This window comes from Guillardia theta (assembly GCF_000315625.1).
Source record: "Guillardia theta CCMP2712 unplaced genomic scaffold GUITHscaffold_32, whole genome shotgun sequence".
NCBI lineage: Eukaryota > Cryptophyceae > Pyrenomonadales > Geminigeraceae > Guillardia > Guillardia theta.
Genome location: NW_005434642.1, coordinates 512239 through 524590, shown reverse-complemented (window position 1 = coordinate 524590; position 12352 = coordinate 512239). Strand labels below are relative to the sequence as shown.

The window sequence follows — 12352 nt, the reverse complement described above, 5'->3', positions numbered from 1 at the left end:
CTCCTCCTCCTCCTCCTCCGTCCCCCAGAGCTTCTTTTGTCAGTTTGAATTGAAAAATCTTGCTGCAAACGGTCGTTTCTTGTGCTACATGCCACAAGTGCAGAAACAGCTGCAAACTTACTGTATCACTGACAACCACCAAGAAAAACATGACCTAGTGACGGACGGCTTGAAGTCACGTCAACAATCACATTACTAATACCGTTGGACATCCAACAGCGACTCTTCAAGTCCTGAGTCCTCACATGACTGAGCCGCAATGATTCACCGTAACTGCAACTCACTGCAAGTTTTTAACTCTGTGAAGTCAGTGGCCGCCGGGCCGACAGTCCCGGCGCCGAGTAGCGGTCACCGCGGCGCCGCACTGCCGCATCACCGTGAGTCATTATCAGTAACTTGAATGTTCAACGGTTTCCAGCGGGGCCGCAGTGAGCAGCGGCCCGGGCGGCGGCCATCGCACCCCCTGGCCCAGTGGGCCCGGGCCGGGGGGGCGGGTCAGGGCCGGGTTTCAAGCAAGTTCTTTTTTTAACCCGGACGATCTTTCACATCAGTCGCTAGTACTGATGATAGTCCAGGCCGGGCCGCCGAAAAGGAACGTTTTTGAAAAGGCGTGTAAAAAGGTGGCTGAGCGGGGATGTGGTATGCTCTCGTTCAAATATGAGACTGCCGTTGGTTAACTTTCTGCAACCACAGGGGGGTACCAGAAACTAAAATTGACTACCAGTACCTACTGAATTCACATGTAAAATACCGGTACTTCAAAAATGATGAGCGAGACAAAGCCCTGCACCGGTATAGTTCAAATGATTTAGGTGATATTCCCATGAAAGGGTTCCAATATACGAATCTATCAATATATATTCAAATATTACTGCTAATATTCAAAATTCCAAAATATATTTCATAAACTATATCAGTGATCTCTAAATTATTTTCTCCCCGGAAAAGCTCGACTCTCCCCTGCTCAAACCCTACAAAACCGGACAAGCGACGATATTCTGCTAGTTCGCGTTCATGGCATCGGTACATCCGACACGTCCTGCTCTCCTCCTTGAGATATGATCCTCATCTTCCTTCCTTCCTCTAACTACTTCCTCCTCTTCCTTCATTCCTCTAACTCCCTCCCTCCCTTCTCTCCCTTCTCCTTTCTATCTCTCATTATCATCACCCTTCCAACACCACCACAACCACCATTCTCTTCCGTTGTCATGTTTGTGAAGACATAGTTACTCTGCCATGTCTCTTTCATTATATGTTTCTCATACCTGACACGCTCGTCTAGATCAACCAGGCACATTTGATTCACGACCACAGCAGTGGTCGCTCTTCCACTCGCCTCCATGCTCCTCCTGGCGGAGGAAACGCGATGGGCACTAGCTTTGGCTGGGGAGATGATTCCGCTCCGGTGAGTGGAGGATGAGGTTGTAAGCATCGAGCTTATCTTGGCGCCAGGCTCCCATCAAGAAGCGTGACCCCAACGCTTCGTCTGTGGCCAGTGAGCCAGCGGCACCTGCTGCTCGTGCGGCAAGGAAGGGAGAGTTCGTTGACAACCGCATCGGGTGTGGAGTTGAGAACAAGGCCACCAACGTGCAGCCCGCCAAGGGCTTCGGTGACACCGGAGCCTCCAGTGTCAAGGTGCACCATGCTCCTGGAGGAAAGAGCAGCGGAAACATCCTCAGCTGGTCGTGAAGCGGATGAGACAAGGACGTCAAAGAAGTGCGGAATGTGTAGTTGTAATTTACATCTAAGATGCGTCATCAAGAAGCAAGACTAACCATTGATCTTCTCTTCCTTATTAATACAATTGCGGTGTGCACACGAGGTCTTTTGCGGATCAGAATTTCACGATTTCACTCCTTGGAGCTGCTTCAGTTCATTCCTTAATGTCTCTTCATCCAACTCTGAGACTGCAAGCTGTCAAATCGTCAGTAAGGCTGCTTGCATTAAGCTGAGAAATACCAGGTTGATCAAGAACTTGTTTTTCTGTTTTAGCTCTAAGTTTCTTTGCTTGAGCTGCTCAAGCTCTTCAGTCAAGTCCTGTTTGGTTGTCGATGCTGGTGTGGCTTGTCTGCTCGTGGGTACATCTACATCCTCCCGAACCTTCGGCGCTTGCTCACCTTGCTGCACCGATGGATCTTGTCTCGTTTCTTCATCTTGCACAACCGCGCTTGCGACCACACCGGAAGGCAATGGTTTCGCGATAACCTTAGTATCTTGCTCACTTGCTGGCTTTGCTAGTGGAGCTACGACATCTGTGTTGTCCTTCTTGGACTTGGTCGCAACCTTGGCTATCCTCTTGAAAAGTTTCATAATCCTCTCGTGATCTTTCTCGATCCAAGCGGCCGGTACAGTATAGCGAAAATGTCGAAAATCGTTGCTGCTCAAGAATGACTTTTGCCTACGACCTGCAAGGAAGTTCAAACTAACATCTTGAGAGATGGATGTTTGGAGAAGAGATGCTAAGGCTTCAAGAGTCGATGTCTAGTTCATGGAACAATGACTGCGATGGATGGATCCACTTCTGCTTCAAACATGAGGATCATCTACAGATTGTTCAGCTTCTGCTGACAAGGACAACCAAAGATCGTATCACACATTTGAAAGTTAAAACGAGAGAAAATCTCCTAGCTCACATGAATTTGCATCCTCCTATGACTCATCAATTCACAAAAACCCCTTACGATCCCCCCAATCGACTTTTACTCTGAAAACAGAAGCAGTTTCACTCATCGCCCGGAGACGAGAACATGAATTCTGACAAGTGCAGAAATATCTCCCGGATTGAATTTCCAACCATCATCGGCAAGAAATCAACATAGGAACAATGAATGGGGTGGATGGAGCTTGAAGTCCCCACTCCTCCTCCTCCTCAACCTCCTCCTAATTCTGTCTCTCCCTCCCCGTCCCCTCCTCCTCCTCCTCCTCTTCATCCTCTCCTTCCCATCGCTTCGCTCGCCATCAGCTTCACCTACACGGGCATTTCATCGGGTTTTCCCACAACTTTGATACTGAGGCGAGCACGGAGTCCAGTCCGTCACCGGGGCCCCGAATGAAAATTGACTCCGGCGGCCGGCGTCCGATACGGTCCGATCATTTTACTCAAAGTCCGATCAGTGCGCCGGGCGCGGTGACCGGGCCTGACGGATGCCCTTGCAGCGGCCGGCGGCCCCCCGGGCCGGCGTGGCTGGGCTGCGTTAGAGCGTTCAAGTTTTGAAAAGTCAAAGCTTCAAAAAAAATGACGAGGGCCAGGCCAAGAAGAATGCTGAATTCATTTGCGCTCAGAGATGGAATTACTCCTGACTAATCTTTGCGGTTGCCGGCCCCCGCGAGCAGCATCGCCATCGGTCGAATCTGCACTGTGTCTGAGAATGCCACTTGAATCCTCTGAATATTTGCGGGACGTGTCAGGCATAGATCGCAGAGATGCAGCATGATGATTTGCTTGATCATCTTCATCTCGATGTGTCATCATCGTTCCGGGAACAGCCGGACGTCTACCCATCATTGCAGATCGAGATTTCCTGCAAATAGGATTATTGGCAATCGAATGCATGTCCACAACGACGAGATCAGAGTAGACATACTTTCTATCAAACTTGACAGGGGCAGCAGCCGAATGCTCCTCCTAGGCAGCAAAAAAATGAAAACACGCAACGTCCTCAGCAATTATGTCACCTCTGCATGTTCATCTTCAATCGTCTGAAGTCGCACTTCTCTTCCAAGAGGCGAGCCGGGTGGAGAATGGTCACCAGGTCTGGCTCTCGCCTCTGGGCTCTGAGATCGGCCACGAGGGCTCATAGGAGCAGCAGCGGACTGCGAGAATGAATATCACAGAGAACAAGACGGTAAAAGGAAATGAACCTTGATAGCCCGCATGATTGCACCTGCATATGAAGCACCAGATGACCACAACCTGCAAGAATTTCAGACGTGACTTGGCGATGTTGAGAAGCTTACTTCGCTGGCTTCTTTGAGCCATCGGACTTGGAATTTTCTTGAATGTTGTATTTGGACTTTTCTTCTCTCTTCTTGAGCGGGTCGCTGACAGGTTCGAGCTCTAGCCACTTACAAACTTTGTTACACCTATTGCGCAGAATGAGTATCAATCAAGAAAGAAACAATGCCTACTTGTGAGTCAAAAAGAAACGTCGAATTCCTTCTGGGCCCATATTTCCACTTCCAAACCCTTCCCCTTGTAAAACTATCAAAGGGTAGACAACAAATAAGCAGCGAACTCCGTACCATCAATGGAATGAATTTGAGGATCTGTGTAATAATCACCAACTCCTTGAATGTCGCAAATTAATAACTGCGAAATCAAGAGATTGTCAAACAACTGATAGATGACGCAAATGATTAATCACTTTTTTTCCACTTGCTTCCCACGTGTAATGGCTGAAGGCCTGTAAAGAAAGAAGATCAGCTCATGTTGATCAAAGTTTAAACAAATTACTTGTGGATACATGTCATTCGTATCGACATGCCCGTCATTGTCATTGTGCTTCACATAGTCTCCCTCAAGCATCGGCTCTATGTTCACCAGTGCCCCACCCCTTTCACTGAGCTTGAACACACCAACCGGCAAGAACTGTAATTGCCTCTGCAATCCAAGTTCATTGAAAGTCTTAGCATAGGACCTTGCCAGCAACTGTGCAAACGGTGTTAGTCGTTGGCAAAGATTTGACATTCAGCGATAGGCAGCTGTCTGACCTGAATCATGCATTCGTTGAAATAATCTTCCGGAAGATGGTCCTTCATAAACATTTTCGCGACCTGCGAAGACGCATCGTTTACGACCATGTATGGACATTCCAATGGGGATGATATCATAGTCAAAACAACGACACATGGAAGATCAAGACAAGATCAAGATCAAGAATTAGGAAAATCAAGACCAGAAACAAGTCTTCTGCTTACGACCCTACATTGAGGTGCAACAAGCAGTCATGCGTACCGAAAGCGTTGTGGTGCCATCACGGTGAAGCTGTCTTGCTTTGTAACAAACCCTCGCTCCACCCTTGGCAAAGGGCTTCTCTGACAGAATGATGTATACTCTCCGTGTCTCCCACTCCTCCAGCTCTTCGTCATAGGTGTATCGAATCGCCTTCTCTGGTTGACCCCATTCAACGTCATCGCCTGCCCTTCCGCTTGCAACGGGAGCATCTTCCGAGGGGCTTATCCTGATCTTGCTCATGAGCGCCTGGGGGGGCACCGCGCCTCTTCCCCCTCCCACTTCGCTCATACTGTGCCGCCGCATTGCCCACGCGCGCCGCGCCCCGAGTCAGTATGCGATGACCTCCACCCCCCTCTTCCCCAGCCATGCAGAGGGATCTCCACCCCCCCCACCCCTCCCGAGTTCTGCCTTCGGGATATGACCACCCCCTTGAATTTCCGTCCTCCACCCCCAACATATCCTCGCAATTACCACCATGGGCGTTCGAGCCGAGGGTTAGACTACCCCCCCCTTAGGATGCGATCAAGGTAACCCCCTGGCTTGAAGGCTTTGACTCTCTTGTCAACATATGTAAATAACGAGGGTGGGTAGTACCACCCACCCTTCATTAATGCCCCAACAGTGACTCCTCTGATGCTAAGGACTGACCCCTCCCCACCCCCCCACCCCTTCGCCATGCCAACCATCTCCGAATACACGGAAGCCTTACAGACACCTACGAACCCGGTACCACCCCCACCCCTGAGCAGTGATAGGCTTTACTAACAACCCACCCCCTCAATGGCGCTGAGCCGGGCGGCGAGTCGTCCGTCACCCAGCGTATCTTTGCCAGTACTGAGGTGAGTCATTCATTTTTTAACTTAACTTTGAGTAAAAGAGAAGGCCTCTTAGAGGCTCGTTGCTCGTAATCAAGTTACGGTTCGCACTGGCAGGCCGGCTGAGTGCCCGGGCGGGCCCGACCGTCCGGGCCGACTCAGTCCGCGCCAGCCCGGCCGGGCCGGACCCCCCTCAGAGTGATCACAGAGTCCGATCGGCAGGTTTAGGTTTGGTTCTCGCTGTCTTTTCTCTTCTCGCCGTTTGGCCTGTGCGACAGTGTCAGGGTCAAGCCTCCTCGACTCTCCTGATTGGTCCTCGTACTGATTTTTAACTTAACTTTGAGTAAAAAATCCGACACCGTCCGCACTGGCAAGACGGTGACCGGGCTCGTACTCCCGGGGGGCCACGGTCGGACGCCCGGCGCCGGGTCCGGAGTCGGAATGCCCACTCGGCCCTGAGTCACCGGGCCGCCGCGCCGCCGCTGTAGTCCGATTCAGTTCTCAGTGCTAGGAGGAGTGGGGATGAGGGGTTTTCATTTCCCGCGCATTCCACGATGAAACTTGAGCATAGCCGGGAGGCGGGGGGTGATGGCGACGGGCGATGAGCGGCAGATGTGGAACGAGAAAAGGATGTAGGAGATGGCAGGACGCGAGAAAGACTGAAGAGAAGCTGGGATGGTAGAGTCAGCGGTCTGTAGAGGAAGGCAGGAGGCAAGGGGGGAGGAGAAGTAACAAAGGTGGAAACCAGGTGGGGATGGGGAGATTGAGAGATCTTTGTGGTGGTGTACGTTTTGGTCTTGTCTCCTAGAATGCCTTTATGTAGTCTGATCTGATCCTCGGTTTTGTTAGGATAATTGCGTTGGATCGTTGCAAGAGTTTGCCATGCAAGGGAAGGACCTTCGCCCGGTGGGTGTACAGGGCGGAAATGCGTTGAGAGAATGCCTGGCAACAGCGAAGGATCCAAGGACGGCCATCAAGAACTTCGTTTCAGAGAATTCACTGCAAACTCCCTCCTGCTCTCCTGCTCAGGAATGGCTGGATCTCATGGGTATCTCCCGGTGGGTCCCATGAGGATGGTTGCATGTCGCTGTGTACTCAGACGTCTCTCCTTTGAATCTTGTTTCTCGTTTGAATCTTGTTTCTCCTTTGAATCTTGTTTCTCCTTTGAATCTTGTTTCTCGTTTGAATCTTGTTTCTCCTTTGAATCTTGTTTCTCTTTTGAATCTTGTTTCTCGTTTGAATCTTGTTTCTCGTTTGAATCTTGTTGTTGCAGCGCCGAGCAGCACAAGGAAATTCTTACTCGGCTGAAAGATCGACTGCTCTCGAAAGTTGAGAGCATGTCGACAGAGAAGAAGCTTGCCCTGCTTGAGAAGTGCTTTCCCTACATATCCATTCCAGAGCTCAGGGATATCCCTCTGGTACTCTATTGTGTTGATGAGGAGGGGAGAGGGGAGGGGAGGCTGACGCTTGCGGTCCAGACACTTTTCTCGAATTTGAACAAAGTGCCCGTGTCATATCTGGTCACTCTAGCACAGAGTCCAGACCTGGTGAAAGAATTGCCGTTGTCAGTAAGGCGACAGGTCGTGAAAACGAAGTGTAGTACATGTTTGATGCATGGAATGAGTAGGTGTGGGCCAATGAACCGGACAAAGCACTGTTTCGTAAAGAATTCAATGGACTTCTAAATTCATATCGCATGCAATCAAAGGTGTTGCAAACCTAACACAAATTTCATCTTGATTGCCGAATCTACATAGACTCTGGGCGTGGTGAATGGATTATCAAACGTTAGCACAAATCAGAAGAAAGCAAGAGCTGCAAGCAAGGTTTTGCAAGAGATGGTCGCCATCCTTGGGGATTTCCAAGAATTATATACACAGGTGGGAGGTGAAGATAGTGATGTTGAGATCTTCTGAACATATATGTAGGCATTGAAGATTATTGAAGTCGAGTATCGCACAAACCCGTTAACCTCTTATTTGTATAGAGCGCTTCGTTTCTATGATGGCAAATTGATTGTTGCTAACAGGTCTACATTGCGTCTTCACCTTCCATTAGCAGTCCACGAGTCCGGAGTCAGGCATGTCGCAGAGACTGGTATTGTGTGGGCATGTTCCGTATGGTGTTTTAAGCAGCCTCCCAGATGCTACTTTCCGCCTTTGCAATCTGATTTCAAATTCGAGCAAAGAAAAGGTGTCCCCTTGGATTGGAAGAAGAGATAGTATGACTGCTTCTGGAAGGACGTTTTGAAGTTGATGAGTGACATGGAGCCTTTGATCGAGCGTTCAGATCCGTTGCTGGCCTCCATGTTGCTACGAGTGAGATTTTTATTCTCTTTGGAAATCTTCCTTCTGGTCTGCTCTAGCTGATAGTCATTTGTTGCTTAGACTCCTGAATTCTCATGCCTCCTCTCCAATACCATCATGACTGCTTGCAAGCGAGTTGCTGAGGAAGAAGGCATTCCAAAGGACGACAAGGTAATTCGTCGAACAAGAGAGCAACATCCATGAAAGATCAGAGAGCCCAAGAAACAGGAAAGGCAGGAGGACAGGGGCAGGGGCAGGGGCAGGGGCAGGGGCAGGATTCAAGATGCTTCCTCCGATGGGAAGGACTTATGATCGTTCTAGGTGCTTCGGTTGGCAACGAGATTTATTTGTCTGTCCACAAATGATGAGCTGCACACCCTCCCGAGCATCAGTCTCCCTCACTTGACCAAGAAGGGCGATAAAGCTTCCCCGGTCCTGTTTGATTCAATGCACGCAGTTTCGCGAAGCTGAGAACTTCGACACAGGTTGACAAGGAATGTCAGAAGATCTTGAATGAATTTTATCCGTCACTCTTGGTCAGTCTAGTAGACGACATCATAAGGTGCACCATGATTGATGACTTTGAACTTTCCTGATCCCAAAGAAATGCAGAGAAGAAGGTGATCCAGAGGACTTTGAGGAAATCTTCGTCAAAACCGTTGGTATTCCCTTAACAGTCTTTGACCCTGGACATCGTCAGTGATAACGAGGTACAGGAGAATGCAATCCAGCGAGGTTGATGGTGTTAGAGTATATGTTGAACACAATTGCGACAGGCAATCTTTATTTCGCTGTTATTGTTTCCTATTTGATGATGTTTTGCTACTTTTGGAACTTCAGATCAGGCAGATACAAAGAAATTCGATCAGCTCTTGTCCTTGTATGTCCCGCCATCTTCGCTGATCCTTCAGGCACTCGATTGATGCTTGGAGTGCAACAAAGGTGCTGATAGTTTCGCAGTTGGAGGAGGGCAGGAGGTTGACGGTGATAGCGAGAAGATTGCACGGGCACATATCGAAGGTGCAGGAGTGGAGCAGTGTGACATACAGCGGTAATCGTGCTGCAGCATACAAATGAATCGAACACAACCGGAGATGCATCGAAACTTCAATCCTTGAGGACAAGCTCGTGCGCCTTGGTTGTCAAGACATCCTCTATTGCAAAAGTCTGCTGTGGGGTGCTTGTCTCCTTCCTGCAACTACTCGATGTAGCCACTAAAGATCAAGTGGAGGAGGAGAAGGAGGAGAAGGAGGTGCTTCACGAGGAGCTACGGCAAGTGTTGGTAGTCCTGACATGTCTGCTTGTTGCCTCCATCTCATTTCTATGCGACAGAAGGAATTGCTCGCCTCAGACCCAGACGTCGACACGGAGACTCTTCTTAAGTGATGCTGAAACCTCATGCCTTGTCTCTCATCCCCCGTCCCCCTCCCCCTCCCTCTCCCTCTCCCTCTCCCTCTCCCCCCACCTTCTCCCTCTCTCTCTCCCTCTCCCCCACTCCCTTTCCTTCCTCCTTCCTTGGTTCCTCCCCTCCCGCTCTCCCTGCTTCCTTCCACTCTCACTGCCTGCCTGCCTTCCCATGTCACCCTCTGCTCTTCAACCTTCACTTGTCAACTTCCCCCTTCCCTCCTCGTCCTCGCTCACCCTGATCCTGGTGCTTGACTTCAGGTGCGGCAAGATCGGGTTTCACACTCCGCTGGCCGATGCAATGAAGCGACTGGCCAGTAGCGCAAAGATGGAGAGCTCGGACATGTCGACAACGATGGTGAAGTTGATGGGCAGCGGTAAGAGAAGTTGTGGAGAGTGGGGGGGAGGGAGCTGACGCTGAGTAGATCATGCTTCCTCGAATGCCGCGATGAAGGCAGACGAGTGATGCGAAACTTGTACATGAAGAAGATGAAAGGAGAGATGAAGACGAGGAAAGAGCAATGGAGAAGAACGGCGGAGGAAAAAATAATTTATTGTTTTGTTTGTTTGTTTTGTTGAGGAACTTTCTAGCTACCGACCAGCTCGCAGCGTGTTTTTCACTTCTTCCGTCCTTCGGCATCATGTCAGCCTCCTCCTCCTCCTCCTCCTCCAAACCCTTACCAGGAACAACATGCTTCTTCGCCTGGCCAAGCTCGACGGATCTACAAGTTGGATCAGGAGGAGGGCAAAGGAGGAGGGAGGAGAAGGAAGGAAGGAATGGGATGAGCAGGAAGGAGGAGCAGGAGTATGAGAACCTTGCACGGGTGGCGAACTGGAGAGAGCAGATGGACTCGCCGACGTCGCGGACGAGGGGGGAGCTTTGGACGATCATGAGGGTCTTGGAGTCTGGAGGATGAGGTGGAGGAGGAGGAGGAGGAGAGGTGTCAGGGACGCGCGAATCAGCAGTTGTCTCACCTTGTCCGAGCGAGTCTTGGAGGACGTGAGTCAGTTTAGAGTTGCGGTAGGGGATGTGCCCCTGCTTGCCCGCCGCCGCTGCTATCACGTCGCCGAGGGCAGAGAGAGACTTGTTGATGTTCTGAGATGAAGATGAGGAGGAGGAGGAGGAGGAGGAGGAGGAGAAAAAGGAGCAGAGAGAGGTGCAGGGAGGAAGAGGAGCAGGAGCAGAGCAAGGAGGAAGAAGGATGATGAGGAGGAGGAGGAGCAGAAGGCTGGAAGGAAACCTGTGCTTCCTTCAGGCGATCGCCGGTAGCGTTCGTACGAGATAACCTCTCTGAACCTGAAAAAAGCAATGATGGAGGACAAGGCTGACATGGAGGACGAGCAGGGGGAGGAGGAAGGGAGGAGCAGGAGAAGGAGGAGGAAGGGAGGACGAGGACGAGGAAGCGGGGGAGGAGGGGGGGAAGGGGGGGAGGGGCATACCAGCGAGGTCAACGAGGTGGAGTTTGCCGTAAGACTGAACTCCTGTCGAACGGTTTTCTCCTCGTGCGTACACGGAGAGTACAAGGTGAGAGCGGGAGGAGTGTTCGTTGATGTTGTTGTTGAAGGTGGTCCTGCAGGAAGTGAGCAGGAAAGTGGTGGAGGAGGAGAAGACAAGGACATGGAGGGAGGAGGAGCTTGAGGGTCGGTTGACATGAGGGAGGGAGGGCGAAGGAGAGGAGCAGAACAGAGAAGGAAGGAGGGAGAGGAGAGAGCGAGGAGAAAGCCAAGGAGACAAGAGAAAGAGGAAGGGGGGGGGGGGAGGAAGGGAAGAAGGAAGGGCGGGAGGAGAGGTGAACCTGTTGTCCCTCGCCTTGCTCCACAACTTGATAACTTCTTCATAGGATGAGACCTGCGAGCAATCAGAAGAGACGAGGAACTGGAGACAGAGAAAGAGGAGGAGAAGGACAGGAAGGAGCAGGAGGAGCAGGCGCAGGATATAGGGGAGGAGGTGGAGGAGGATGGCAGCAGGAAAGGGGGCAACGCAAATACCCTAGCAAGAAAGAGATCTTGTACGTAGTTTCCATCGGGACCCTGTAGGAGGGTAAGGGGGAGGCGGTGGGGGAATGGAAGTGACCTGTCTGACTTCCAACTTCTTGTTACCCCCGGGCTCCAGCAGATCCTTGATCTCCTCGTTGTAGATCTCGAGGATGGAGAACTCGACGGTGTAGGTGAAGTCCTGACTCTTGTTGGCGATCTGCAGGCGAGACAGTGAGAGGAGGGGGGAGGAGGAAGGGAGAGAAAAGGGCAAGGGCAGGGGAAGGGGAAGGGGAAGAGGTCAAAAACAGTGGCGGCACCATCTCAAACAATCTTGCAAGCGTTCTTGGGTTGATTCCTTTTTCCTGGTTCGATCCCTGACAACAACTTTAGAAAAGAATAATCCCTCCTTTCATCCTCATCCTCCTCATCCTCATCCTTTCCTCTCCCTCCCCCTTGCTCTCCCCTCCTCTCCTCGCTGCCTCTCCTGGTCTTCCCACAGCTTCTCCTCCCCCCTCCTTCTCTTCCTCATCCCTCACCTCCATGGTAAAAGTCTTTCCTGACCCCGTCTGACCATACGCGAAGATGCACACGTTGTATCCGTCCAGCACGGAGGTGACCAAAGCCTCCACCTCCTCGAACACCTGACCTTCAGTCAGTCTTTCTCCTCCTCCTCCTCCCCCTCCCCCTTCTGCCCCCCCCCCCCCCCCCTTCCCCTCCCCGGCCCCCAACTCCCCAAGGCTCGCTCCCCTCCCCCCTTCAACTTCTTGATCCCCCCCTTGTCCCCCTCTCTCCTTCCACCACCCTTCCATCCTCCCCTCTCTTCCTCTTGCCTGCTCCTGCGTTGAGTTGGGGCCAAACGTGCGATCGAACTCGAAAAATTTCTCTGTCCCCTTCGT

At 51.3% G+C, this 12352-nt stretch overlaps 5 protein-coding genes across 5 annotated transcripts; 2 read left to right on the top strand and 3 right to left on the bottom strand.

The window, feature by feature from the left end:
• Positions 1-1006: 1006 nt before the first annotated feature.
• Positions 1007-1822, top strand: GUITHDRAFT_152525 (hypothetical protein). Its single transcript, XM_005833035.1, has 3 exons — positions 1007-1023; positions 1283-1405; positions 1453-1822. Exons 1-3 carry the CDS (start codon positions 1015-1017, stop codon positions 1687-1689), a joined length of 369 nt encoding a protein of 122 aa, XP_005833092.1. The 5' UTR covers positions 1007-1014; the 3' UTR covers positions 1690-1822.
• Positions 1823-1842: 20 nt separating this feature from the next.
• On the bottom strand, positions 1843-2310 carry GUITHDRAFT_108145 (hypothetical protein; the record flags this gene model as incomplete). The annotated part of the gene is made up of 3 exons (XM_005833034.1): positions 1843-1907; positions 1960-2013; positions 2118-2310. 3 exons carry the CDS (start codon positions 2308-2310, stop codon positions 1843-1845), a joined length of 312 nt encoding a protein of 103 aa, XP_005833091.1.
• Positions 2311-4124: 1814 nt separating this feature from the next.
• Positions 4125-4687, bottom strand: GUITHDRAFT_70870 (hypothetical protein; the record flags this gene model as incomplete). Its single annotated transcript, XM_005833033.1, has 4 exons — positions 4125-4192; positions 4243-4309; positions 4365-4403; positions 4454-4687. 4 exons carry the CDS (start codon positions 4685-4687, stop codon positions 4125-4127), a joined length of 408 nt encoding a protein of 135 aa, XP_005833090.1.
• Positions 4688-6616: 1929 nt separating this feature from the next.
• GUITHDRAFT_163104 (hypothetical protein) lies at positions 6617-10079 on the top strand. Its single transcript, XM_005833032.1, has 18 exons — positions 6617-6827; positions 7043-7187; positions 7248-7349; positions 7397-7477; positions 7527-7649; positions 7698-7750; positions 7799-7866; positions 8059-8087; positions 8208-8246; positions 8561-8637; positions 8688-8737; positions 8792-8851; positions 8916-8986; positions 9036-9095; positions 9142-9357; positions 9408-9457; positions 9741-9856; positions 9905-10079. Exons 1-18 carry the CDS (start codon positions 6652-6654, stop codon positions 9943-9945), a joined length of 1557 nt encoding a protein of 518 aa, XP_005833089.1. The 5' UTR covers positions 6617-6651; the 3' UTR covers positions 9946-10079.
• Positions 10080-10293: 214 nt separating this feature from the next.
• Positions 10294-12265, bottom strand: GUITHDRAFT_70791 (hypothetical protein; the record flags this gene model as incomplete). The annotated part of the gene is made up of 9 exons (XM_005833031.1): positions 10294-10385; positions 10455-10575; positions 10721-10776; positions 10920-11050; positions 11276-11328; positions 11469-11510; positions 11554-11673; positions 11774-11830; positions 11993-12265. Coding segments are annotated over 9 exons (945 nt in total), but the record flags the coding sequence as incomplete, so codon positions are not given.
• Between the last annotated feature and the right edge of the window lie 87 nt (positions 12266-12352).